We start from the raw sequence: 27,836 nt of genomic DNA, 5'->3' as shown, positions 1-27,836 counted from the left end.
GTGTGCACGGGGGTCTAGCCAGACTCCCATCCCCGTCCCAGGGGTCCTGACACCTCACCCACCGCTCCCCTGATAAGTAGCCCGTGCTCGGGGCTGAGGCTGGCCCGTCCCCGGCAGCGAGGGCTCGTCCCCTGTTGTCACGGCCTTTGTTCAGTGGCCTCCTGCGTTGGGTACTTGCTGCCCTTGACACAGAGCCCCTGGATTAGCTCCCAGGCCGCCGGCTCAGTGCAGGGCCCTCTGCTACCGGGAGGCGAGGAGGGGGCGTGAGGCTGGGAGCAGGTCCAGGGCCCCTGTGACGCTGGGGGGGCATCAGTCCCAGCCCAGCCCTTGCTGCTGGCGCTTTCGGCGGGGTGAGGCCCAGGCCGTGCCCCACAGCCTGTCGCGGGGCAGGGGATCATCTGGGTCGTGTTCGGGTCCTGACTCGACCGGGCGCTCACGGGGGTTCCAGTGCCACACCGTATGCCCCACTGCGGGGCAACCAAATGTGCTTTGGTGGTAGAGCCACCCGCAGGTGGTGGCCGCAGTGGTCTCTGTCAGGTGGTGCCATGGGGCGTTGACCCTCCGGGCCGGGGCTCCCCGCCTGTGCCTCTTCCCCTCAGGAGCCACGTGCGAGGTGGTGCTGGCGCCATGTGCCCCCGGCCCCTGCAGAAACGGTGGCGAGTGCAAGGAGTCCAAGGACTACGAGAGCTTCTCCTGCGCCTGCCCCGTGGGCTGGCAGGGTGAGCCAGCGAGCCCAGGAGGCGCTGGGACAGGGAGGGTGGGGGTTCCGGGGAGCTTGGGCATCTGTAGAGCAAGAGGTAGTGAGCTCCCCGTCCTTGGAGAGGAGCCAGCGGGCTGCAGAGCCCTCCCAGCCTTGGACATCTGCATCCGGCTCGGCCCCACGTTGGGGGACAGCAAGTCGGAGAGCCCCTCCTTCCCGGGACGCCCCCAGAGGACCACCCCGCGGCTGCGGAGGCCCCGCTCCTGGGGGGCAGGGGAGAGTCCTGTGGGGAGGGGGCTGAGCTAACGGCTCCCTCTCCCCCTCCCCCAGGGCAGACCTGCGAGATTGACATCAACGAGTGCGTGAAGAGCCCGTGCCGCGCAGGAGCCTCCTGCCAGAACACCAACGGCGGCTACCGCTGCCACTGCCAGGCCGGCTACACGGGCCGCAACTGCGAGACGGACGTCGATGACTGCCGGCCCAGTGAGTGGCCGGCCAGCTCCGTCCACCTCCGAGATGCTCAGACCTGTTTCCCCAGGGGGGGCTCAGGGCAGGGAGCTCGTCGGGGTCGGATGGGAGAGTGGACGGGGCAGCACCCGGGTGCAGGGTTGGCGCTGGCCAGCTGGACCCTCCAGGAGGGCACCTGGTCAGGGGCCGGAGGAAGTGCTGGGGGGGTGGCCGCTGTTGACCAGCGAGGTGTTCCCACGTGGTTCTGGAGGCTCTGGAGCCAGGTTGCCAGGCTTCAAGCCCGTCCTAGCATCTCCCCACCAGACTCCAGGGCTCCTCCCCCAGGGCCTTGCCTGCCCGGGCCCGGCGTGGCTCTTACTCTTGTCGTGGCCCCCTGAGGAGCGGGGCTCTCAGACCCCTGGTTCACATGACCTTGGCGTCCGGAGAAGCCGAGTATGTCATCTGGCGTCACTGGCGAGCAGGGAAGACTGACTTCAGCCTTGCTTGGTGTCACTGTTAAGCCCGGGCGTTCTTCCCTCCCTTGTGGCCTGGGGACCGGGAACACGGGGTGGGGTGTAGACCCCAAGCCCGTGATGCAGCCTGCCGGGTCAGGGGCTCCTGGCCGGACACCGTGGGGGCAGTGACGGGGTCCCCGCAGCTTCCGTTGCCCTGGCAGCGGGGGTGGTGCCCGCCCATCAGGCCTGCCCTCCCTTCCCCTCCCAGACCCGTGCCACAACGGGGGCTCCTGCACAGACGGCATCAACACGGCCTTCTGCGACTGCCTGCCCGGCTTCCAGGGCGCCTTCTGCGAGGAGGACATCAACGAGTGCGCCAGCAACCCCTGCCGCAATGGCGCCAACTGCACCGACTGCGTGGACAGCTACACCTGCACCTGCCCTGCGGGCTTCAGTGGGATCCACTGTGAGAACAACACGCCTGACTGCACGGAGAGGTGCGTGGGGGCCACGGCCACCGGTATGGGCGCCATGCAGGGCGGTCCCGGGCCTTAGGCTGACGTGGGGAGGCAGATGGGCCGCAGGGCCACGCAGTGTCAGGCAACCTGCACACCGAGCAGGTGTCTGCCTGGTGGGCACACAGTGCCAGTCGGGTTGACTCAGATGCTGTTCCTCCTAAAAGAGCTATTGTCCATTGACCCGTGTGACCTAGAAGCAGGAACCCTGGTGGTTTATGCTGAAGAACTGGCATTCCTCCTTCTATCAGACCAAGGACCTTGTAACCCATCTAGTTTCCTTATTTGCCTTGGCTGCCAGGAGGCTCAGTGTTGAAGCTCATTCCTGGTTTCTGACATAACTGTCTCCCATGTTGTCTGTGCAATTCTGTTTCCTGCCTTTTTTATCTTAACCGCTATATACCACGTGTGTAATGAAGCTCCTCAGCGTGAGTTATAAGAAGGCAAAGGAAGGGAGTGTGACATGGTGTGAGAATCTGAGGTCCCTGGTCCTGAGTTGGCGACCTCCTGGGACTCCTGTTGGCTGACCTCAGGGAGGCTGTTGCTGGCCTGTCCCGGCACTCAGACCCCTTCGGCCACACTGATTCGAGGGGGAGACGCCAGCGTGGAGGTACCTGCTTCGGCAGGGTCCCGCTGCCCCCACCCCCGCTCACCACCGCCACCCCCTGCTGCCCACCCACCTCCAGCTCCTGCTTCAACGGCGGTACCTGCGTGGACGGCATCAACTCCTTTACCTGCCTGTGTCCGCCAGGCTTCACGGGCAGCTACTGTCAGCACGACGTCAATGAGTGCGACTCGCGGCCCTGCCTGCACGGCGGCACCTGCCACGACAGCTACGGCACCTACAAGTGCACCTGCCCGCAGGGCTACACTGGCCTCAACTGCCAGGTGAGTCAGGGCCGCAGGGGTGCCCACCACTCGGCGCCACGGCCGCACCACTGAGTGCCCCTCGCCTCAACTCCAGCTGGCTTCGCCACCCTGGGGTATGGGTGAGAGGGCCAGGCTCAGGGGGCGGGGGTGGCTCCTGGAGATCTGGGCTGCCAGCCTGGGGCCCAGCCCTGGGCTTAGCTGCCAGATAAGGAGTCAGAGGTGAACTTGAACTCAGGTAGCAGAGGTTTACGGAGCAAGAACGAGGACCACTGATCTGGGGGAAGACAGCTAAAAGCCAGTGTTTCCATAGGAAATACGTAAAGGTATTGAAGATTTACATTCATTGAAGATTTTCACATAAAACGTCAGTCGCGGGCTTCCCTGGTGGCGCAGTGGTTGAGAGTCCGCCTGCCGATGCAGGGGACACGGGTTCGTGCCCCGGTCCGGGAAGATCCCACATGCCGCGGAGCGGCTGGGCCCGTGAGCCGTGGCCGCTGAGCCTGCGCGTCCGGAGCCTGTGCTCCGCCACGGGAGAGGCCCGCGTACCGCAAAAACAAACAAACAAACAAGAAAACATCAGTTGCAAAAGAGCTGTTTACTTTTTAAGAAAAATCTTCCTTCAAGGAAAAGCAGCTGGGAATTCCCTGGCTGTCCAGTGGTTAGGACTCCGCACTTTCACTGCCAAGGGCGCGAGTTCAATCCCCGGTTGGGGAACTAAGATCCCGTAAGGTGCGTGGTGTGCCCCCTCCCCCCCCCAAAAAAAGGAAAGGCGGCTGGTGGTCCGGATTCACCGAGGGCCCAGAACAAGAGAGAGACCCGCACCCCAGCCCCTGGCGGTTCCTGAGCAGGGGGGCCCATGGGCCTCGGGGTCAATTTCTATAGGATGGGGTCATGAGCCACCTTGGGTGAGAGGCTCTCTGGCGCATGTGTGTTCCCCTGCCAGGTGGGATGGGCCCCTTGGGAGTTGGCGGGTGGGGGCGTTGTGAGCGAGGCTGCCCACTGCCGTCCGCAGAACCTCGTGCGCTGGTGTGACTCCTCGCCCTGCAAGAATGGCGGCAGGTGCTGGCAGACCAACGCCTTGTACCGCTGCGAGTGCCACAGTGGCTGGACTGGCCTCTACTGCGACGTGCCCAGCGTCTCCTGTGAGGTGGCCGCATGGCAGCAAGGTAACCGGCCGTGTCCCGACCTGGCCCGGGCTTCCCCACAACCACCGGGCGTCTGTCCTCTGAGGTCAGGAGGTTTGCTGTCCGGAGGGGAGCCCAGGCCTCACGCTCCGTCCACCTTGTCCCCTGCAGGCATCAATGTTACCCACCTGTGCCGGAACGGAGGGCTCTGCATGAATGTGGGCAACACGCACCACTGCCACTGCCAAGCGGGCTACACGGGCAGCTACTGTGAGGACCAGGTAGACGAGTGCTCGCCCAGCCCTTGCCAGAACGGGGCCACTTGCACCGACTACCCTGGTGGCTACTCCTGCGAGGTGGGGACCCGTCCCTGGTGAGGGTGCGCGTGTCTGGTATGAGTGTCGGCGAGGGCTGGGCCCTGGGCTGGGAGCCGGTGCAGCAGGGAAGACCAAGCCCATAGACGTGTACGACTTTCAGTCTTACTAAGGGAGGGCTCGGTAATCAGGAAAGACTGCCTGGAGGAGTTGTCCTCTGCGGGGGGGGGCACCTGGAAGAGGAAATGGGACGGGGTTTCCCCTCCCCCAGATTTGTCCCAAGGCCCCCACCTCTATGCTAGGGAACTGGGTCTAACACCCACCTTGGCCAGTAAACTGCAGCTTCCTGGGGCCCTTCCCGGGGTCTCCCTCTGGGTCCACCAAGTGGGGGGAACCCCCAGCTTCGCTGGGCAAGAGGGCAGCTCATGGGCCCCGTCAGCCTGCACAGGGAGTGGGGGGCGCACTGAGCCACGGGCCCGCCCCTTCGCTGTCCCCCTGCAGTGCGTGGCTGGCTACCACGGGGTGAACTGCTCCGAGGAGGTCAACGAGTGTCTGTCCCAGCCGTGCCGGAATGGGGGCACCTGCATCGACCTCACCAACACCTACAAATGCTCCTGCCCCCGGGGCACGCAGGGTAGGCAGGGCCACACCCGGGGAGGGAGCGTGCGGGCCGGCGGCCGGCGTCCATTGCCTGGGCGTCCAGGCTCCCTGGTCCTGACCGCTGGCCGAGGGGCGCACCTGTGGGAGGACCTGCCGCACGGGGTTTGACGGTGCCTGGGCCTGCAGGCGTGCACTGCGAGATCAACGTGGACGACTGCAACCCCCCCATCGATCCCGTGTCCCGGGGCCCCAGGTGCTTTAACAACGGCACCTGCGTGGACCAGGTGGGCGGCTACAGCTGCACCTGCCCGCCCGGCTTCGTGGGCGAGCGCTGTGAGGGTGATGTCAACGAGTGCCTGTCCAACCCCTGCGACGCCCGCGGCACCCAGAACTGCGTGCAGCGCGTCAACGCCTTCCATTGCGAGTGCCGCGCCGGCCACACCGGTGGGTGCCGCCGGCCGGGGGCAGGGAGCGGTGCCGGGGTGGGGGTCAGCCCCTCACACCTGCTGTCGTCCCCAGGGCGCCGCTGTGAGTCGGTCATCAACGGCTGCAAGGACAGGCCCTGCAAGAACGGGGGCAGCTGTGCCGTGGCCTCCAACACCGCCCGCGGGTTCATCTGCAAATGCCCAGCGGTAGGTACAGCCGGGCAGGCGGTGGGAAGGGCCCTGTGCGGCCAGGAGGGCTCCCTGGTCTGAAGGTGACAGGAGGACGCGCCCGCTTGGCGCACCTGGGATACTGAGGTGGCCAGAGAACCCCGCCTCCCCCCATCCCGCACACGTGCCGGAGGACAATGGGTGGCTTGAGTGTCTGGACTCCAACCTCCTTGTTCCCCTCGAGACCGTGTGCTTTGTGTCAATAAACTTTATGTTTAGAGCACTTTTATAGAAAAATCGTGCCGAAGGAGGGTTCCCACGTACCCGCTCCCTCTACACACCTAGTTTCCCAGTTGTTAGCAACTTGCCCTCACGTGGAACGTTGTTACCACTTGCCACCAGCATTAATACATTGTTAAATGATCAACACTGATACGGTGTTAAGTCAGGTCTGCTCTCCTGTGGGTTTGGGTCTGACACACGTGTAGTGTCACATGTCCACTGTTGCAGGGTCACGTGGGTTTGCCGTTGCCCTAAAACTGCCCCACGCTCCCCCCTGTGCTCCCTCTTCCCTCACGCCCAACCCCTGGGAACCCCCGAGCGTTTTATGTTGACTTTCTTTAAAGGGTCCGGCTGCCCGGGGAAAGGGGGGTGGGGGATGCAGAGGCAAGGTCAGGCCTGGGCGGGTCCCTGGGTGTCTGGGGAGCCGGCCCACCCCGACAACCCCTGTGTGGCCCCCTCCCGGCAGGGCTTCGAGGGTGCCACGTGTGAGAACGACGCACGCAGCTGCGGCAGCCTGCGGTGCCTCAACGGCGGCACCTGCATCTCGGGCCCGCGCAGCCCCACCTGCCTGTGCCTAGGCCCCTTCACCGGCCCCGAGTGCCAGTTCCCTGTCGGCAGCCCCTGCATGGGTGGCAACCCCTGCTACAACCAGGGCAGCTGCGAGCCCACGTCCGAGAGCCCCTTCTACCGCTGCCTGTGCCCCGCCAAGTTCAACGGGCTCCTGTGCCACATCCTGGACTACAGCTTCGGCGGCGGCGTGGGCCTCGACATCCCCCCGCCGCAGATCGCGGAGGCCTGCGAGCTCCCCGGCTGCCGCGAGGAGGCCGGCAACAAGGTCTGCAGCCTTCAGTGCAACAACCACGCCTGCGGCTGGGACGGCGGCGACTGCTCCCTCAACTTCAACGACCCCTGGCAGAACTGCACTCAGTCCCTGCAGTGCTGGAAGTACTTCAGCAACGGCCGCTGCGACAGCCAGTGCAACTCGGCCGGCTGCCTCTTCGACGGCTTCGACTGCCAGCGCGCAGAAGGCCAGTGCAAGTAAGGCCCACGGGGACGGCCGCTCCGCACCGCGGGGGCCCCGGGGCTCACGGGGCGGCACGAGGGAGCCGTCTGCTCACGGGCCAGGGGGAGGGCAAGGGCCGCGGGCGGAGGAAGGACCCCGAGCTCGCGGGCAGGGCGGCGGGAGGGCAGGTGCCGGCCGAGGGTCCCCGGGGGCCCGGCGTGGAGGGAGCCCTGAGCGTGCCTCGTGCCCACAGCCCCCTGTACGACCAGTACTGCAAGGACCACTTCAGGGACGGGCACTGCGACCAGGGCTGCAACAGCGCCGAGTGCGAGTGGGACGGGCTGGACTGCGCGGAGCACGTGCCCGAGCGGCTGGCGGCCGGCACGCTGGTGCTGGTGGTGCTGATGCCGCCCGAGCAGCTGCGCAACCACTCGCTGCACTTCCTGCGCGAGCTCAGCCGCCTGCTGCACACGAACGTGGTCTTCAGGCGCGACGCCGGCGGCCAGCAGATGATCTTCCCCTACTACGGCCGCGAGGGGGAGCTGCGCAAGCACCCCATCAGACGCTCTGTGGAGGGCGGGGCCTCGCGGCCCCCGGGTGGCGGGGGCGGGCGCCGGCGCAGGGAGCTGGACCCCATGGACATCCGCGGGTGAGTGCGCTCCCGCGGCCCCCCGCCCCCCGCGCCTCAGCGCTCTTCCCACCACGTGGCGAAAGAGGCCCAGGACTTACGGGGCCTGTGGGGGGTGAGGGGCGGAGACAGCATTCCCGCTGGGGCTCTTCACCCCATGGCCCAGGCCCTGGAGCCTGGGGTCAGCTCTCGGGGGAGGATCCGGTTCTTGACATCTCTTTCCTTCTGAGATGAGGAACAGGGATGCTCGTGGCACTCAAGGGAGCCCCGGGGCCAGGGGTGGGGCGGGAGCTCTCTGAGGAGTGTCTGTGATGAGCAGCCACGCGTGACCTGCTGGGGCTGACGTGGTGGGCCGGCAGGGGCGCTGGCCACCTCCAGGGTTGTTCCTGTCCAGGCCCAGCTCCCCGCCGCCCCAGGCTGTCCCCTTGGGTTCTGGGAGTGCCTCTGCTCCCCCCATCAGGGTGAGGCCACAGGGGCCAGAGCTGGTCCCTGGAGGCAGTGGGCTGGGTGGGCGCAGGGAGGAGGCTGGGGTCCGAGCCCCCCGACCCCGGTGCGCCCCCAGGTCCATCGTCTACCTGGAGATCGACAACCGGCAGTGCGTCCAGTCGTCCTCACAGTGCTTCCAGAGCGCCACGGACGTGGCCGCCTTCCTGGGCGCGCTCGCCTCGCTGGGCAGCCTCAACATCCCCTACAAGATCGAGGCCGTGCAGAGTGAGTGGCCCGCCCTGCTCGCCCAGCCACACTCCCTCGGGAGCTTTTGCGTGTACTGGGAGGGGTCCGCCTGGGAGGGGCTGTCTCCCAGTTCCCCTCCAAGGTGCTCACGTGCTTCGTGCCATTTGCCACCCACGGGGGTGTCGCGCCATCCAGAGTTTCGGGAGTGTCTGCTGGTGTTTTCCGCCCCGCACGCTCTCCCTCCCCACAGTGACAGCTGTCAGTGAGGCTGGCCCAGGGGAGCCAGCACATCCCAGAAAGTGGGAGCCTTTTTCTCGCCCCACCCCTTCCTCCTGATTTTTCTTTGTTGGGTATTATTTCAAAATCATTACAGCTTTTTTTTTAAAAAAAAAGAAGAGAGAGAGAAAAGAATTGATCGGTGTCATGTGAAGTGTTGAAGTTTGTATCTCGAAAATCCCCCTAAATCCTTTGTCTTAACAGCTCAATGCAAGTGCAGTGATTTGAAGTTGGCTAATCCTTCTCCCTTAAAGGAGAAAAAAGTAAAAGCCGTCTCCAGATAACTGGCTGGTGCAGGAGAGAATTTAGCGATAGTTTGCAATTCTGATTAATCGCGTAGAAAATGACCTTATTTTGGGGGGCGGGATGGAGGAGAGTGGGCGAGGAGGCGCCCGGCCGCGGAGCCAGTGCGCTGCCCCCGGCCGCCAGCCTGCCTGGTAGCTCGGCCTGATGCCCGCAGGTGAGACGGTGGAGCCGCCCCCGCCCGCGCCGCTGCACTTCATGTACGTGGCCGTGGTGGCCTTCGTGCTGCTCTTCTTTGTGGGCTGCGGGGTGCTGCTGTCGCGGAAGCGCCGGCGGCAGCATGGCCAGCTCTGGTTCCCCGAGGGCTTCAAGGTGTCGGAGGCCAGCAAGAAGAAGCGGCGGGAGCCCCTCGGCGAGGACTCCGTGGGCCTCAAGTTAGTGGACGTGGCCGCGGCATCTGGGGGACTTGGCGGGAGGCGGGGCCGCCCCCTGTGGACCCACGGGCCCCACCTCGGATGCCGGGTGCGGGCGGGGCCCCGGGGGTCTCCCAGGAGCCCCGCTCAGTCTCGCCTCCCCACCCCCTCACCCCCAGGCCCCTGAAGAACGCCTCGGACGGCGCCCTCGTGGACGACAACCAGAGCGAGTGGGGCGACGAGGGCCTGGAAGCCAAGAAGTTCCGGGTGAGTTGGTGCCCCAGGGCCCCGCCCCCGCCCCCGCCCTTCCCCCCCCCCGGCCCCTTTGGACGTGGCCCTCCGTTCGACCCCGTTCCTTAGTTCGAGGAGCCCGTGGTCCTTCCCGACCTGGACGGCCAGACAGACCGCCGGCAATGGACCCAGCAGCACCTGGACGCTGCTGACCTCCGCGCGTCCGCCACGGCCCCCACGCCGCCCCAGGGCGAGGCTGACACCGACTGCATGGACGTCAACGTCCGTGGGCCGGGTAGGTGCCGCCGGCCCCCTGCACCACCCTCCAGGGCTCCACCCTGGGGCACCTAGCCGCTGCGGGCAGCCTGCTCTTGCCTGACCTCGTGACCCGCCTGCTCCCCTCCCCTGAGCCCTCGGGGTCAGTACCTGGAAGCTCAGCTTGGGGGGATGAGACCTGGGAGGTGGTGGGGACCCCGGGGAGTCGCTCAGCCTCCTCGCCGGCTCCCCCCTCGGGGCGACGGTCTCAAAACTCACTCTGCCCTCCGAGTTCATTTCTTGCTCCGAAACGCTTCTTTGGAGACGCCCCAGGTGTTGGTTTCCTAACCACCCATTTCTTACGTGGTCTCTCTCCTGGGTGGGCTGTTGGTGAAGGTCTCGGGCAGGTCCGGAGGCGGAGCGGCGGGCGTCTCTGTCGTCCACCAGCCCGTTGGAGCTGGACTTGCCTCTGCCCTCGGGGAGCTTGCATGGGCTGCGTTGGCCCCAGGCGGGGTGGCCTCCGTGGGCCGCGTGTCCGCAGTCCCCGAGCGGCTGCTGGGGGCCGGCCTTCCTGACCAGGCCCCGCCCCTGCCCCGCCCCTGTCCCGCCCCTGCAGACGGCTTCACGCCCCTCATGATAGCCTCCTGCAGCGGAGGGGGCCTGGAGACCGGCAAGAGCGAGGAGGAGGAGGACGCACCCGCCGTCATCTCGGACTTCATCTACCAGGGCGCCAGCCTGCACAGCCAGACGGACCGCACCGGCGAGACCGCCCTGCACCTGGCCGCCCGCTACTCGCGCTCCGACGCGGCCAAGCGCCTGCTGGAGGCCGGCGCTGACGCCAACATCCAAGACAACATGGGACGCACCCCGCTGCACGCGGCCGTGGCTGCCGACGCGCAGGGTGTCTTTCAGGTGGGCAGCCGTGCCCGCGCCCTTCTGCTAGCTTGCGCCCGCTTTCCCTCCTCGTGGCCGGGCCCCGGAGCCCTCATTCCAAGCGTGGCCAGAGCAGGGGCAGCTGGCGTCTCCCCCGCTTCCCCACCTCGAGCCTTTGCACCCTGAAGGGGGCCCGAGGCCGGGGAGGGCATCAAAGCCCCGTGTCGTCCTCGCGGGGGGGCCCGGCTAGCCGCGGTCTAGCAGGAGGCCGTGGGGACCCGCAGGAAGCAGGGCCTCCTCGCCTTCACCCAAGACAGGCTCCGTCCCCTGCGTCTGCCCCTCCCGCCTTGGCCCTCCGTCCCTGCTTTGGGTGGAGGTGTCGCCTCTGGCGGTGGGGAGAAGGGCTGGAGGCTGCTGTTTGCTGCCTGCAAACTGGGGGCTCAGGACCGGGGTGGATTAGGGACTTGGGTACCTGGGCCTCTGGGGAGTGTCCCTGGCACAGGGTGCTTTGAAAGCCGCCGGCCGGTCCCCCTGCCGCAGACCAACCAGGCCCTGGGCCGTGGTGCTCTGCACAGACGGGCAGGTAAACAGGGCGCAGACCGGGGTTTTAATTTAGTAATTTTTGACGTGCTGTCTTTCTGTGGAAGTAGGAGATCAAGGACGATTTAAATGAGCCCCTGGAGGCAGGTCCTGGCGAGTTTGCTCTGGCAGCCTCTCTGGCGCTTAGAGACATAAATTCCCATGGGCGCTTGTTTCACAGGAGCTAGGCCCGTCCCGCGCGTGGCTTGGTCCCCAGCTCCGTTTACCCACCAACAAACAGTGACCGTCCTTCTCACGGGTGCTCTGGCCCCAGCCCCTCTAGCGGCGGCCGGTGGTTCCCCCCTGCCCCAACTCCATGGCCGTCCAGTCTCGCTGGGGCCACTTAGACCCCAGGAGGGGCTGCTTCCACGTCAGGGATCGGATCCCAAGCATTTGTCCCAGGTGGGGGCCTCGCGCTCACACTGGCCGAGCCTGAGACCTTCCCTGTCGCCTAGATCCTCATCCGGAACCGAGCCACGGACCTGGACGCCCGCATGCACGACGGCACAACTCCACTGATCCTGGCCGCCCGCCTGGCCGTCGAGGGCATGCTGGAGGACCTCATCAACTCCCACGCCGACGTCAACGCCGTGGACGACCTGGGTGAGCCAGGCTGCGCCCAGCGCGCGGGGGTGCCCGCGGGCACCTGCTGCTCCCTAACCCGCCCTCTGCTTCCCCTTGCAGGCAAGTCCGCCCTGCACTGGGCCGCCGCGGTGAACAACGTGGAGGCCGCCGTCGTGCTCCTGAAGAATGGGGCCAACAAGGACATGCAGAACAACAAGGTGGGCCGGCTGGCAAGTCACGGCCCCTGACACCACTGTCTTCCGACTGGGGGGCCCCAGGCCAGTGACTCCAGCTCCTGGGCCTCAGCTCCCTAAGCTGTAAAGTCCCAGGAGGACCCCCTGACGCACAGATGGGGACCCCTCAGCGAGTGCCTGTGTGTCGTTGGCTCTCCCTCCCTCCTTCCTGCCGTATTTACGGGTCCCCTCTCAAGCGCAGGGCATGCGTTCCCCGCATAGCAAGTAAGCAACTGCAGCTCCCCGCTCTCTGTCACTGTGACCTGGACCTCAGCCTTGTCCTTGGCTCTCCCTGGGCGGGGTGGGGTGACGCAGATGGTACACGCTGAGTCAAGAGGCTGGTGGGCGTGGGGGGCTCTGTGCTGGGAGGCCCCCAGGTGTAAACGCGAGTGGCCACCTTCTGCGCCTGGACCTCCCCCCCCGGTCTCCCTCAGCGTTGCCACAGTCTGTGCCCTGAGGCCAAGGAGGCGCTTTCCTTCCTCCCCAACCCAGTCTGACCCCACGTCTCCTGAACTTGTCGCTGGGCTCCTCTGTGTGTCCAGCCCCACCCCATACTTCACTGACCCCTGGTTGCATTTCAGACTGTCCTGGGGGAGGGGCGCAGGGGGCAGTGTTGGGCCCAGGAGCTCCTGAGTCCGCGGTGGGGCAGAGACGTGATCCCACCTCCCGTTGGGGAGACTCAGCCTTGGAGACGGAGGGGCTGGCCGAAGGGACTGCTGTGGCGTGGCGGTGGCCGTGGCCGAGGCCTTGTGTGTACCAGGCAGGCACCATCAGGCCTCACCCCACACGCACACAGCAGCCTCGGGGGCATATGCGGCATGTCCGCTGTACAGATGAGAAAGCCAAGACCCAGTGACAGAGCTAAGATGTCAGGGTCCCTGGGGGACCGTGTGGTGCCCACGGATGCCCTTTAGACATCCCCAAGCCCCCGAAATTGTGGCAGTGTTTGCGTCTGTGCAGGTTGGGAGGGAGGGAAGAGGGGTCACAGTCTGTTAGATTTCCTGTGGGGCCTATGACCCCCGGAAAGGTGAAGCTTTACTGATTTAGAGTTTAGGATCCCACAGACGGCCTCTGGGTGGGTCTCAGAAGATGTATTTTAGGTCTTTTTTGTTAAGACTTTAACAGGCCAGGTAAAGGTAGCATGCTGGGGAGGGTCGAGATGAGCTGCCCCCCACCCCATGGCCAGGAGGAGGGGCAAGACCGCCGGTCCCTCTGGTGACAGGTGACCTCCTCACCTGCCCCCGTCCATTCCAGGAGGAGACGCCTTTGTTCCTGGCCGCCCGGGAGGGCAGCTACGAGACGGCCAAGGTGCTGCTGGACCATTTCGCCAACCGGGACATCACGGACCACATGGACCGCCTGCCCCGTGACATCGCGCAGGAGCGCATGCACCACGACATCGTGCGGCTACTGGACGAGTACAGCCTGGTGCGCAGCCCCCCGCTGCACGGCGCACCCACCCTGTCGCCCCCTCTCTGCTCTCCCAGCGGCTACCTGGGCAACCTCAAGCCCGCCGTGCAGGGCAAGAAGGCCCGCAAGCCCAGCACCAAGGGCCTGGCCTGCGGCGGCAAGGAGCCCAAGGACCTCAGGGCGCGGAGGAAGAAGTCCCAGGACGGCAGGGGCTGCTTGCTGGACAGCTCGAGCGCGCTGTCGCCCGTGGACTCCCTGGAGTCCCCCCACGGCTACCTGTCGGATGTGGCCTCCCCACCCCTCCTGCCCTCCCCTTTCCAGCAGTCTCCCTCTATGCCCCTCAACCACCTGCCCGGGATGCCCGAGGCCCACCTGGGCGTCAGCCACCTGAGCGTGGCGGCCAAGCCCGAGATGGCGGCGCTGAGTGGGGGTGGCCGGCTGGCCTTCGAGGCGGGGCCACCACGCCTCTCCCACCTTCCCGTGGCTTCCGGCACCAGCACGGTCCTGGGTGCCGGTGGCAGCGGGAGCTGCGGTGGGGCCGTGAATTTCACCGTGGGCGGGGCCGCAGGCTTGAACGGCCAGTGCGAGTGGCTGTCCCGGCTGCAGAATGGCCTGGTGCCGAACCAGTACAACCCGCTGCGAGGGAGCGTGGCGCCGGGCACCCTGAGCACGCAGGCCCCCACCCTCCAGCACGGCATGGTGGGCCCGCTGCACGGCGGCCTGTCTGCCACCGCCCTGTCCCAGATGATGAGCTACCAGGCCCTGCCCAACACGCGGCTGGCCGCCCAGCCTCACCTGGTGCAGCACCAGCAGAACTTACAGATGCAGCTGCAGGCACCGCAACCGCACCTCGGCGTGGGCTCAGCCACCAGCGGCCACGTGGCCCGGAGCTTCCTGGCGGGGGAGCTGAGCCAGGCGGACGTGCAGCCCCTGGGCCCCGGCAGCCTGGCAGCGCACACCGTCCTGCCGCAGGACAGCCAGGTCCTGCCCACATCGCTGCCGGCCGCGCTGGCCCCGCCTATGACCACCGCCCAGTTCCTGACGCCCCCCTCCCAGCACAGCTACTCCTCCCCCGTGGACAACACCCCCAGCCACCAGCTGCAGGTGCCCGAGCACCCCTTCCTCACCCCGTCCCCGGAGTCCCCCGACCAGTGGTCCAGCTCATCGCCACACTCCAACATCTCCGACTGGTCCGAGGGCATCTCCAGCCCGCCCACCAGCATGCCGTCCCAGATCGCCCACGTTCCTGAGGCCTTTAAGTGAACAGCCAGCTGCCCCCAGGGACCCTGTGCTTCCTTTCCCAAGCCCTGCCGGACGTTTGCGTGCGCTCCGTGGATGTCGGGGCCGACCAAAGGAGCTGTTTTCAAAACATGCGTCTTTATACAAAATAAGAGGACAAGGATTTTTAATTTTTTTTTTTTTAGTATTTATTTATGTACTTTTATTTTACCTGGAAACACTGTCTTTTTATTTATATGTACTGTTTTGTATATCACCAGGTAGCACCTTTTATCTGCTCCAAGAAAATAAACTAGTTCTCGATCGTGATTTCCCTGTTTAGGATAAAGATTCCCAGGTGTTTGTAAAATAGAAACAAAGATTCATGATTTCCAAATGCCATTTATTTATTGATTTCCTTTTTTTTTTTTTTTTTTTTTTTTAATCCGAAAAGAAATGTCAGAGAAGGGAGGTTTTTGAGCCAGCATCGTTCAAAAAGCTCCCGGGGTACCCGGGCCTGCTGCCCGTTTCCCCAGACAGCCCCCTCACCCCTCCTCCAAAGCCGGACCACTCCCCCGACCCCCGCTCCCAGGACCACCTGTGTTTTGCGAGAAGATGCATCTAGAGATAGAAAAGCAGACCCTTTACTCCTTTGGTACATGGGTTAATTGGCTTCTAAAATAGGAAAGGAACATGTGAAATGATGTGGTTTATGTGTTTTGGTGTTCTTTTAAATGACTTTTTAAAAACATGCTTTTTAAAACGTGTTCTTGGGGTATACCAAGGGTACGTTTCATGGTACCAATCATGAATCTTTGTTTTGGGTTCAGTATTATGTAGTTGTTCATTGGTCTTGTGAGTTCTTGTTCTTTCTGGAGGCTCCCAGGCCCCCCCCCCCGCCCCCACTGATACTTAAGCATCGTGCGGAGTGAGAAGTCAGAGGTGTGGTACCCACCTTGGACCCCACGCTGGGGAGGCCTACCCCTTTCTGGGGAAAGACACTGCCTGGGCCACCCCGTTGGAGGCGTCTCAACTTGAACTGCGTCTCCCAGGTTCAGCGGAAGGTGGATTGGTGCTCCTGGGGCCCGAGCGCTGATGGGCCCTGTCTTTATAGGAGACTTGGAAAAACATGGTTGTGTGCAGCCTCACTGCTCAGAGACCCTCGTGCTGGGGCCCGGCGCGGCTCAGTGGGGCGCTTGGGACGCCGGGAGCCTGCTTGCGGGCCACCCCTTCCGGTTTGGGGAGGGGGGGGCGTGCGCCCGGGGGAGGGAGCAGATTCTTACGTTATCAAGTATAAGCCTGTGGCAGAGTAAATGTCTGTAAATACATTTCTAAATGGGGGATTTTGTTTAAGAAATCTGATTGAACAAATCTGTCAGGGGTCACGTTGGTAAAGGGATGTCAGAACCCAGGCCCCACGACCTGACCTGCAGCTGCTGAAACGTGGCTCCTGAGAGCAAAGCCAGGGAGGGTCCTGCCGCCCGCTGTGCTCGGGCAGCTGCTCGGGCCTCGCCGGGCACAGTGTTGGGCCACCCCCAGTGGGCATGACCAGACACTTCCTAAGATGTTGCTTCTTACTGTGTTTTATAAAATAGAGTGTAGTTTACATGAAAAGGAAACTTTTTTAAAAGTTATCTACATGCAAAACTGCAGGGGATGAAAATGATGTATTTTTTTTCATCTTTTTTGTCTGATTTGCAATAAAAATGATTCTGATGGTTGTCCAGATTTTGCTAAACTCGGCTGTGGTGCTGGCTTGCTTTCTGAGAGCGGGGAACAGCAGGGCAATCCTCTCCGAAGTACCTCCCGATGGGAGAGCGGTGGTGAGACCGCCCAGCCCTGGCCCGTGGGCGCCGGCGTCTCTCTGTCCGCTCGGAAGGTGTCCAGTGTCCCTGTCTACCACGGGGAGGCAGACACCCCGCAGGGAGCCGGGCACATACAGCCCGACACCACCAGGCTCCGGGCTCTCCCATCTTGCCTGGGCCACGGAGGGCGAGGCACCACTGACCAGCCTGGGGACCACGGCCCGGGGGCCGCTGCAGGAAAGAGGGGCACAGGGAGGGGCCGGGAGGCCACGGGAAGGAGTCCAGACCCTAGCGTGAGGTCAGAGGGAGCCACAGGAACATCCGAGCAGGGGCACCATGGGGGTGACCCCAAGGGGTGCAGGCTGGGCAGAGCCATTGGCTCAGGGATCCTGAGTTGGGCCACCAGACGCCCATGTGGGCCTCTCCCCGTCCCTCCTGCCTGTGCCCCTCCTCTCACCTGGCCCCGCCTGCCTCTTCTCTACCTGGCCCCACCCCCAGGCCAGTGGCTTCAAACCAGATTTTGTTTTTTTAATTAAAAAAAAATTTTTTTAAACTTTATTTTTTGGCTGTGTTGGGTCTTTGTTGCTGCGCGCAGGCTTTCTCTAGTCGTGGAGAGTGGGGGCTACTCTGCGTTGCGGTGCGCAGGCTTCTCATCACGGTGGCTTCTCTTGCTGCGGAGCACGGACTCTAGGCACGTGGGCTTCAGTAGTTGTGGCTCGCGGGCTCTAGAGCGCAGGCTCAGTAGTTGTGGCGCACGGGCTCAGTTGCTCCGCGGCATGTGGGATCTTCCTGGACCAGGGCTCGAACCCGTGTCCAAACCAGAATAACAGAGAGTCCGGTGACCCCCTTCCACTGCAAAGTGCCGCCTGCCCCTGGGCCTGGCCTATTCAGGCACAAAGGTGAACCCCGGATTTCCTCACTGAGTTCGGATGCTTCGTTCCTGGGACAGGACGTTCCGGGAAGTGGAATGTGGCAAATGGCTGAATTTCCATCTTCAGGGGGCGGTACTCAGCCTGAATTCTGCCCAAAGAACACCCACACCGCAAAATTACACTCCTAGGTGTACACTTGAGAAAAGTGAAAGCAGATTCACACAAGTGCGTCTACAGACGTGCTCACAGCAGCCAAGAGGTAGGAACAGCCCAAATGCCCATCCGCTGCCAAATGGATGAGCCAAATGCAGTGGCCCACGCTGTGACGGTTAATTGTATGTGTCAACTTGGCTGGGGGGCCATTTGGCCAAACGTGAGGGTGTTTCTGGATGAGATTAGCATTGGAATCTGTGGGCTGAGTAACGCAGACACCACCCCCCCGCCCATGCGGGTGGGTCTCACCCAATCAGGTGAAGACTTGAATAGAACGAAAAGGTTGGGTAAGAGGGACGTCCTTCTGCCGACCACGTGAGCTGGGACGTCAGTCTCTTCCTGCCTTTGGATTTGCACCAAAGCATCAGCACCCCTGGTCTCGAGCTGCTGACCACCGATCTGGGGACTTTGGAGCCCCCATAATCGTGTGAGTCAATTCTTTGTAATCAATTTCTTTATGTATTGATACATCCTGTTGGCTCTGTTTCTCTGGAGAACCCGGACTAAATATACATGTGATGGAATATTATTCAGCCATGAAGAAGAATGAAGCTACCGACACCTGCTACAGCACAGCTGAAACTCAGAAACATCATGCTGAGCAAAAGAAGCCAGACGCGGGCTTCCCTGGTGGCGCAGTGGTTGAGAGTCCGCCTGCCGATGCAGGGGACACGGGTTCGTGCCCCGGTCCGGGAAGATCCCACATGCCGCGAAGCGGCTGGGCCCGTGAGCCATGGCCGCTGAGCCTGCGCGTCCGGAGCCTGTGCTCCGCAACGGGAGAGGCCACAGCAGTGAGAGGCCCGCGTAGCGCAACAACAACAAAAAAGAAGCCAGACGCTAGAGGTCACACACTGTATGGCTGCATTCGTATGAAACGTGCAGACGAGGTAAACCCACAGAGGCAGCACACAGATGAGTGGTCCCCAGGGCTGAGGGCAGTGGGGGAGGGGAAGCAACTGCCCAGTGGGGCTGGGGTGTTACGCTGGGTGATGAGACGCTTTGGAACTTGATAGAGGTGGCGGTTGCACATTTTTAACGTATTAAGTGCCCTTGAATTTGCTGTAAAATGATTAATTTTATGTTCTATGAGTTATACCTCAATCAATTATTTTTTTAAAAGAAAGAACTCCTAGCAGTGTTTGAACTCCCAAGAAGTTCACTGGGGCTGTGGGATTCCCACAGATGCAGCAGGACGGGCCTCAGGGAAGCCAGGGGTCATGAGGAGCGCCTCTCTGCTACCCAAATCTTTGGGGCCCTCAGCAGCAAGGAGAAGGGTGCCATCTCATGTTTAAACGGGGCATGCCTGGAACCTGGCCCTGCCCACCGCTTTGCTGGCAAGGTCCTGGGGGGAGGAGCAGCTGCAGCCACAGAGCAAGGGCCCTGCCCTCCCCTGCCCGAACCTCCCCTGACCCTCAGGAACTCAGCCCTCAGCCGCCCCCAGGCTCGGAGGCACTGGCGGAGGTTCTGCAGGCCCCAGGGTGCCCACCGGATGCTGAGAGGGAGTGTGCAACCCACCCGTTTGTCCCACTGGGACCTGAACCTGCTCCCGCTGCCCCGGCTACCCTGCCGACTCATCTCCCTCCAACTCGCCATTCTCATCCTGGACATACAGCCCGACTCGGCCTGCTCCGCCGGCCCCGCCTTTGAAGGACCCCCGCCTGGCCACCATGCACCTCCCAGGGAGGACACAGCCCCTCCCTTGGGGCTAAGCTCACCCAAGACACCCCTGGCTTGGGGGTCTGTCCTGGGCTGAACTTTGTCCTCCCAAAAGTCATATGTTGAAGGCCTAGCTCCCCGGACCTCAGAATGTGGCTGTGTTTGGAGATGGGTCTTTAAAGACTTGGTAATTAAGGCAAAGTGGGGTCCTTAGGGTGGCCCTAAGCCAATGTGACTGGTGTCCTCGTACGAAGAGGCGGTCGAGACAGAGACATGCACAGAGGGAGGATGGAAGACCCAGGGAGAGGGCGACTACCTCCCAGCCCAGGAAAGAGGCCTCAGGAAGTCAACCTCGCCAACACCTGGATCTCGGCCTTCAGCCCTCAGAAATGAATTTCTGTTAAGCCACTGGCCTGTGGTACCTTTCTTTTTTTGGACCACGTTGTGCACTTGTGGGATATTAGTTCCCCAACCAGGGATTGAACCTTGGTCCCGGCAGTGAAAGGGCTGAGTCCTAAGCCCTGGACTGCCAGGGAATTCCCTGTGGTACTTGTCCTGGCAGCCCTAGCTGACTAACAGAGCACACCTCTCAGGTGCCACATGCATGTCCACATCCCCAGCAGCCCCAGCCAGCTGGCCCTGGTGCTGCCCTGGTTCCCTCCCCCTCCTCAGCTCGTCACTCCCCAGCGATCTGGAGACTTGCACTTTTCAACATGCAAAACACATGAGGTTGACACAGAGCTGCCAATCCCAATCCACCCTCCTGATGCTTCCTTCCCTCCTGACTGCTTGTGGTCAGGGGCCGTTTGCTGGGGGGGACCTTCCTCAAAGCATCCAGGGTGGTTCAGAGCAGCACGGTCCAGCAGAAAGGTAGTGCGAGCCACATGTGCATTTCAAAGACTTTAGCAGCCACAGTAAACATTAAAAGAAACAGGTGACGTTTATTTTAATACAATTTAGTTAATCCAGTAGATCCAAAATATTATCACCTCAGCCTGTAATCGACATAAACAGTTAATGGGATGTCTTATGTGCTTTTTGGGGGGGTAGGAGGGAGACTGTGTCTTTGAAAGCCCATGTGCGTACCAGGCTTACAGCACACCTCAGTTTGGACTGGTCACAGCCCCAGGTGCTTGACCAGCACACGTGCGCACAGACACCACGTCGGATGGCACGGATTTAGACCGTCACGGTGGCCTCTCGGCACCTCTCAGTCCTGCAGGAAAGCCCGAGGCCCATCACTGGCGTGGGGTCTACTCCACCTTGTCCCCGAGTGAGCCCCAAAGGAGGCTCTGCACCCCTCTGGCCAGAGCAGAGACGGGACCCGTGGGCGAGGAGGGACAGCATTAGGGCCCACAGATAAACAGACAGGCAGGGCTACTCCACAACAAGAAGTGAGCAGTGTCTCCGGCCTCCGCGCTGCTTGGGGGCCTTGGGCCGCACTGGCTCTCATCGTTAAGAAAGGCTCGCTTCCAGAGAATGTCCGCAGTGAGACGGCCCTTAGCCGCGGAGCTGACTCCACTCTGCGGCGGCTTCCTATCGCGTCACGGGCCGACGACAAGTCCTTTGTGGGCCACCCCGATCCAGAAACCACACCGCTGGAGTGGGGCAGAGCCGTCAGCGGCAGACGGTGGAGAGCTTCCTACACTCACCGCTTGTGATGGGGCCCCGGGCATAAGAGCAAAGGATTATTCTGTTAAAGTATTTCATTCAGAAACCTAAACAATGTGGTCCAGATTGACCCCAGGGCAAACGGAGACCCAGAAGCACTGTGTCCCGAAGGGTGTTTGACGGGTTTTGGGTCAGAGCATCCTTTCCTGCAGGACCTCTTAGGCTTTGAAATGATGGTGTGGACCGTGCATCGCCAGGAGGGAGCGCATGCGCACTGGTTCCCAAACGGACTCACCTATCACAGATGAAGGGGCGACATGGGCTGGACACGGGTCAGGACATGCTGCTCCTAGTGACTCCATCTTCAGGATGATTCAAGAAGCCACACTGGTTGCCGCCGTGCTTCCCGATCTGTGTCCCTTGTGTCTCCGCCTTCCCGGTCGCAGCTGTTGACCCGCAGGCAGGTGACTTGTTGTCTCCGAGACTGTGTCTCAGGGGTAACATGGGAACTGCTCTGAGCCAAACTCCTGGGCTTGTGGTGGGGCCAGGACCTGTCAGGTCGCCGACGTAAAGCTCCTGGCACGAGGTAAGGACTCAGAAATGGCACCGAGTTCTACAGCTGCGTTCCCTGCGCCGCCCCGGGGAAGCATGTGCTCGCTCAAGCCAGGCAGCAGCCTCCTTCGGGACACGTGACCATCCCCGTTCAGGACGTTTAAAAACCCAGGCTCGACGAGGTGACAGTCTGAGCTCCAGAAACGTTATTTCTGTGTAACACAACAGATGCTGCGTGCGAAGGGCCTCAGAGTTACACTGTTTACTTTTTCACACACCGTCGAATGTGTGGCCCTTCCCGAACCACACGGTGATGCGTTATCAATACTTATTATGAATCTGTAGTTGTGTGTGGATTCACGATATTCACTGTAAATCTCTGTACTGACACACCTCAGAGACATCGCGGGTTCGGCTCCAGACTCCTGCAATGACCTGAGTATCACACTGAAGGAAGTCCCAGGAATGTCTTGGTTTCCCAGTGCACGTAGAAGTTATGTTTACACTAGACTGTAGTCTATTAGGTGTGCAATAGCATTATGTCTAAAAATCAATGTACATACCTTAATTAAAAAATACTTTATTGCTAAAGGCATCCTCTGAGCTTTCAGTGAGTCATAGGAATAACATCAAAGACTGCTGACCACAGACACTGTAACAAGTATAATAATACAGAAAAAGTTTGAAATATTGCGAGAATTACCAAAATGCGACACAGAGACAGGAAGCGAGGGAACGCTATTGGAAAAACGGTGCCCATAGACGTGCTTGACGCAGGGTTGCCACAGACCTTCAACCTGTAAGAAAACGTAGTATCTGTGAAGCACAATAAAGCGAGGTGTGCCTGTACCAGAGCTTTTGTCACCCTGATTTGGCATCTCTTCAATTTAAAAAACAAGTCTTGGGACTTCCCTGGTGGTCCAGTGGTTAGGACTCCACGCCTTCACTGCCAAGGGCGTGGGTTCAGTCCTTGGTCGGTGAACTAAGATCCCGCAAGCCGCGCCAAAAACAAGACAAACAAACAAAACCAAAACGAGCCTCAGAAAAGTGTGTGACGTTGGGACTTCCCTGGTGGCGCAGTGGTTGAGAATCCTCCTGCCAATGCAGGGGACACGGGTTCAAGCCCTGGTCCGGGAAGATCCCACATGCCGCGGAGCAACTAAGCCCGTGTGCCACAACTACTGAGCCCACGTGCCACAGCTACTGAAGCGCCTAGAGCCCGTGCTCCGCAACAAGAGAAGCCACCGTGATGAGAAGCCTACGCACCACAACGAAGAGTAGCTCCCGCTCACCGCAACCACAGGAAGCCCGCGCACAGCAACGACGACTCAACGCAGCCAAAAATAAACAAATAAATAAATAAAATTTACAAAAAGGAAAAGAAAAATGTGTGACCGTAAGTAGGTTACTTATTCCTCACCAGCCATTTCCTTACCTGTAAAATGAAAGAAAGAGAAGGACACTGCCCCGAAGCGACATTCCCCCACCCCCGCACCCTGGCCACCCCTGGCTCAGGGCCTCCCCAGCGACCAGCGACCTAGTGGGTGAGGGATGATGCCGAGGCTAGATCCAGCCCCCATAGCTGTGAGGATTAAATCACTGAGCACAGCGCTCGAGAAATCCACATCTTCTGTTTTTCCATTAAGCTCGACTCTGGGAGGATTTACGGAGCACCTACTGTGCTCCGCAGACCCCGCCACCCTCAGGGGTCCAGAAATGAACAACCCCCCAGAGAGGGCTGCAGTCTGGGGGTGCTGCAGGGAGCCAAAGGTTTTCCTCTGGCTGCACCGGTGCCCAGAGACCCAGCGGTCCTGGGAGGAGCCGCCAGCAGGGCAGAGGCTTGCTGGGGCCAGCCTGCCTACACGGAGGCGGCTCTCTGCCTCCCCCTGCTGGCAGCGCCCCACCAGTGTCCCCTTTGGCAAGCGGGTGGCCCGCGTGGGGACTTCCAGCGGGCCAGGTGAAGCCAGGTGAGGCTCCGCTGTTTATAGTTTACGTCTGTACCTCACCTAACGCTCGGGTCCATCGCCCGTGACAGTGCTGTTGTCCCTTTTTACAGATGAGGAAGCTGAGGCTCAAAGAGGTAGGTGACTTCCCTGAGTTCACCCACTTGAGCCAGAGCGTGCGACTCCCCAGTCAGTGTCCTTACAGCCACCTCAGGGGTCACCTCCCCTGGGAGGACCCGGAGGGCCTGGAGACCCTACCTTGCTCAGCCCCTCACCATTCAGACAGGGAAACCCACGCTCAGGGAGGGAAGTGCCAAAGTCACCTTGCCAGGAGTTAATGCTGCAGCCAGTCTGCCACTCGGCAATCTGCAGGTGTAGGAGTTCTTCCAAGCTCCACCCTAGGCCCTTTCCAATTCCCGATCCACGGTCCCAGCAGGCCTCCAAGTCCACACCTGTAACTTAGGTCGCCACCGATGCTCAGGGCTCCCGCCTTGTTTGTTCCCTTGGCTGATGTGTGCGGAGCGGGTGCCGTGCCAGGGGCTGCAGATGCAGCTGGCAGCCAGAGAGCCACGTCCCGCCCTCGGGGGTCATCCGGGGTTTGGCTCTCCCCACCAGCCTGGCCCCAGCAGCCTTGCCACTCTCCTGGGGGACCCAGGGCTACCTCCTGGGCTCCTGACTCTGGCTAGTGCCCTGCCGGACAGCCCGGGGGAGGCTAAACCGGTGACGTCACTCCTGGCTGCTGAAAAGCCCCTGAGAGCTTCCTTGCTTCCAAAAGTCAAGTGTAAGTCCCCTCTCGGCGCCCACGGAGCCCCACGCGATGGAGGCACGCCCAGCGGCTCCCGGGCCGCTGCCTGCTCTCTGGGGTCCACCCCCTGCCACTCCAGAAGTTTGTCTTCGCGTCAGCCACAAGTGCTCCTCCTTTCCCATCCCTGCCTCTCCCCGCCCCCCAGCAGGTGGGACCCAGGCCGCACTGGGCACGTCCGCTACTGCCCAGCGTCCTGCTCCCCCAGGGATAGGAGCCGCACCTGTCTGTTCCACGGCCGCAGCCTCGGCTCCTCCCGGTGCCTGGTGCGTGACGGGGGCCCAGCAAACGGCTGTGTGCTGCTCTAGGAAGGACGGCTCCCAGGCTTTCCAGGGCCTCGCTGCAGCTAAGGAGGACACAGCGCACATTTTCCCGTGGCTCGTATGCAGTGGGCATCTTCCTGTGTTTTCTGCTTCACCCCTGTTGCTACTCACCTTATATGCTCAGTGCTTGGCTCAGTGATTTCAAACAGAAAGTTCTCTGAGACCTCCTAGGTGCCAGGCATGTTCGCAGACGCTGGAGAGGACAGTGCCATGCTCAGGCTACAGTGCCACTGATGGTGATGCCATTTACCAAGCCTGGCTGGCTCAGGGCTTGGCCTGGATATGGACGTCCTCCTGCAAGGCCCTCCGGGGGCCCAGGATGGCTCTAGTGGTGTTGGCCTTATGCCCCTGGCCTGCACCCTCATTGAGGGGCCTCCCTCTGCAGCCTGGCCACACACCAACAACCCACCTGGATGCACCCCGACAGGGGCCCCCACACACAGGGGCCCGATGCCCAGGTGCCACGGAAGAAACTCTAAGGCACAGCTATCTGTGCCTCGGGACCTGCTTTCTCCTGAAGGAACTGACCCCCACCCCTTCCTCTCCAGCCACTCCATCCTCCGGAAGCCCATCCTGCCGGCTCTTCCCACCTCTGAGGCCCTGACATGCTTTTTGCCGGGACCACTCAGCCAGCCCCGTCTCACAGAGGCTGCCCCTTCTCGCCAGGACGAGCTGGGCAGGCCCATTCCCACACGCCCAGCCTCAGCACCCAGGACTGAGGGTGTGCGTCAGGGGCTGAGCAGAGCACCTGGCCTGGAACAGGCCTGCCCTACAAACACCCACAGACCACACTTTACGCCCTGCGGGGGAGTGAGGGGCACAGGCTCACGGCCACGGGCCGCCGGGCCTTCACCTACACTGAGACTGCTGCCCGCCCCAAGGGCCCCTGGGAGGACTGCCTGGCAGGTCGGTCATCAGGGATGCTGAGTGGGGACGCCCGACCTCTCCCCAACAAGGTGCTCACATCAGACCAGCGCCGTCCAATGGGAACGTAATGCCAGCCACGTATGGAATTTTACACTTCCTGGCAGCTACATTAAAAAAAGGAAACAGATGAAATAAAATTTTATAGTATATTTTATTTAACCCAGTAGATCCAAAATATCATTTCAACAGGTAAGGCTCTCACCGAGCTACTTCACAGCCTCGGCACCGTGGCGTGGACTCTGCGCTCAGAGCACATCTTGGTTTGGACCAGCACCCTGGAAGGTACAGGCTAGTGGGAGAGGCCGACTGTCACAATACTGAACACAATGTGACAAAGTGCCGTAATGATGACGAGATAGCCCGGTTCTCTGGCACCGCCTCTGCCCGTTGTCCCTCTGCCCACAGCAGTTCTGTGTCCCGTGCGTTCTGGGCAACGTGACTACAGCTCATGTGACTACAGAGCTTGGCATGAGGAGCTACAACATTTCCCCCAGGAAAGAGCGGCCGATTCTAGCCCACCCAGTGGGGGCTTCAGGGGGGTGGTGACATTTGTATCCAGCCTCCAAGTATGAGCCAGGGGAGAGGCTGGGAGAAAGGAGAGAGGAGTGGACATTGCAGGCAAAAGGAAGGGTGCCTAATCAAGACTAGTGATGGCTGTCGTGGCGGTGCACCTCCTCGGCACAGCCCCCACGTCCCAGTTTGCCCTGACGGCCCCAGTTCACACCTGTTGATCCAGCACATGTGTCAACAGCACCCTCTCTCAGTCCCCAAAATGTCCAGGTGCTCACCCTGCTTAAACCCCAGGTTGACGAGGTTAAGGAAGGCGACAAAGGGCACACAGCATCTAGGTAGCAGGCTGGGTCTTAAAGCAGATGGTCTTTGACTCTGAGCCCTGTCTCCATGGCCCAGAGGCTTGATGGCTCAGCTGTGGGCCCAGGAGCCCTCTCCTGCACACCAGCCTACAGACAGAACCTGAGAGGGTCTCCACACACAGCTTAGCGGGAGGGAGGAGGGGAGGGGAAAAAAAGCCCCAAGGCCCTTGCAGGTCACCTTTGCTAATCACAGCTTTCCTTAAAGTCACCCGGTAGGAGTCAACACCGTGCTGCCTCTTTAACAACCCCCCCAGGGCCCGGAGGTCTCCAATTTGCCCTGGGCAAGTTGCTTTCTGCTGCTTCGGTGTCTTCAGGTTGGAGCCCACTGGGGCTGACCACAGGGCCCCTCAGGCCACCAGAGAGGAAGGTCTGGGCTCGAGCTCTTGAGCTCTTTGAACCTCCCGGGCTGGAGGGTGGGGGTGGGTACCAGCGACACATCTCTCTGCAGGATGATTTGCTGGGACCAAGTGTCTGCAGAACACAGTGACCACCAGGAAGAAGGGGACCGAGTGGTAGGGCCCAGGGTGCATTCTACTGCATGTTCCCTAACTCTGTGTTGACACAGGCTGGGAACTCGATTTCTGCAAGGCAAATGTTAGCTTAGCAAAGTGGCCACGTCAGATGGGCTGAAACTCTCCCTGCACCTGCCCGGGGCTCTGACAGCGTGGCTGCTCCCTTGCCAGCATCACGGCAAACAAATAGAAGAACCACACTCCTTCCTTCTTCCCAAGCTTCTGGGTCCCATCAGTGACCACCCTCCTACTCCCGACAGGCCAAAGCATAGCAGCCGCCGCTGCTGGGAGCTCAGCGGCTGGGCGATGTGTAATTGCGCAGGCACACGCGCCACCCTTCCCGCCCTCCGGAAGGCGCCGGGGCAAGCGGGGCAGGCTGCTGCCCTTCCCTACCCTTGCCAGGCGGGTGGCAGGTGAGTGGGCCGGGCCAGGCTGGCTGCTTTTTCACCTGCCTTTTCTCCCTGGGAGAATGAGGGTACAAAGGGCAGCACCCCTCTTCCCTAAGATCCTCTATGGGTGGTGGGCTCAGATGCTGCCTCCCGGAGGGCGCCAGGACGGGGGAGCAACCTCAGGGAGGAACAGGAGGCTGAGGCCCAGCAGCCTAGACTGTCACTCGGTACCTCGGGGGTCGCCCTCATTCAACACAAATATCCTCTCAACAACGGTTAGGGAAAACCACATAGAGATACCGGCTTCCGTCCACAGGGCATCTCTGGGCACAGAGGGAACCGCTGCTCACGGGAAGAAGAGTCAGGGGCCTCGAGGGGGCTTAGGGCAGACAAAAGAGGGGCCGGGGACTGCGCGGCCAGCGCCGGTGGCGAAGGGGGCGGGGAGGGAAAGGGCCGGACGAAGTGTGTGCCCGGGGAAGGCGACGGCCGAGCCGGGGAGGAGGCCGGGCCTGGGCGAGGCGAGGCGGGACGGTGCGACTGGGCGCTGCAGGCGGACAGGACGACCCCCGAAGCGGGAGCCTGGGCGGCAAGTGGGGCTTCGACGGGGCCCGTGGACTGGGGGCCGGCGGCGTCTGTCCCTTCCAGGGTTCTGTGCGGAGCACATGGGCACTGCTTTCCGAGAGCTAGACGTGGACGGAGCCGAACTTCCCGGGCAGAACTGGAACCCGGAGCCGTCAGTGGCCGTAACTAGGCAACTCGCGGGCCGCCGCGAGGCGCGCACGCGCAGTTCGCAGGGGCTGCCGGCGCATGTGCGGTCGTCTTCCGCCCGTTTCCCTTCGAAGAGTCCAACGGCAGAATGGG

The 27,836-nt window shown here is 61.9% G+C and overlaps 1 protein-coding gene across 1 annotated transcript in view; it reads left to right on the top strand.

The window, feature by feature from the left end:
- The window catches only part of NOTCH1 (notch receptor 1), a 47,434-nt gene extending 30,620 nt beyond the window's left edge, over positions 1-16,814 (top strand). The window contains exons 16-34 of the mRNA XM_029204052.1: positions 600-719; positions 1,031-1,183; positions 1,871-2,099; positions 2,804-3,005; positions 4,000-4,153; positions 4,283-4,467; positions 4,927-5,059; positions 5,212-5,469; positions 5,545-5,657; positions 6,367-6,938; positions 7,157-7,552; positions 8,094-8,242; positions 8,940-9,156; positions 9,315-9,402; positions 9,496-9,661; positions 10,238-10,533; positions 11,529-11,676; positions 11,758-11,855; positions 13,125-16,814. Coding sequence (XP_029059885.1) covers positions 600-719; positions 1,031-1,183; positions 1,871-2,099; positions 2,804-3,005; positions 4,000-4,153; positions 4,283-4,467; positions 4,927-5,059; positions 5,212-5,469; positions 5,545-5,657; positions 6,367-6,938; positions 7,157-7,552; positions 8,094-8,242; positions 8,940-9,156; positions 9,315-9,402; positions 9,496-9,661; positions 10,238-10,533; positions 11,529-11,676; positions 11,758-11,855; positions 13,125-14,543 — 5,096 coding nt within the window. The 3' untranslated portion in view covers positions 14,544-16,814. The remainder of the gene's footprint in view (positions 1-599; positions 720-1,030; positions 1,184-1,870; positions 2,100-2,803; positions 3,006-3,999; positions 4,154-4,282; positions 4,468-4,926; positions 5,060-5,211; positions 5,470-5,544; positions 5,658-6,366; positions 6,939-7,156; positions 7,553-8,093; positions 8,243-8,939; positions 9,157-9,314; positions 9,403-9,495; positions 9,662-10,237; positions 10,534-11,528; positions 11,677-11,757; positions 11,856-13,124) is intronic.
- Positions 16,815-27,836: the final 11,022 nt, after the last annotated feature.

This window comes from Monodon monoceros, unplaced genomic scaffold (genome assembly GCF_005190385.1).
Source record: "Monodon monoceros isolate NGI ecotype Baffin Bay Population unplaced genomic scaffold, NGI_Narwhal_1 Super_Scaffold_5, whole genome shotgun sequence".
Taxonomy (NCBI): domain Eukaryota; kingdom Metazoa; phylum Chordata; class Mammalia; order Artiodactyla; family Monodontidae; genus Monodon; species Monodon monoceros.
Note: the sequence above shows the minus strand (reverse complement) of the source record. Positions and strands in the feature narration are given on the sequence as shown.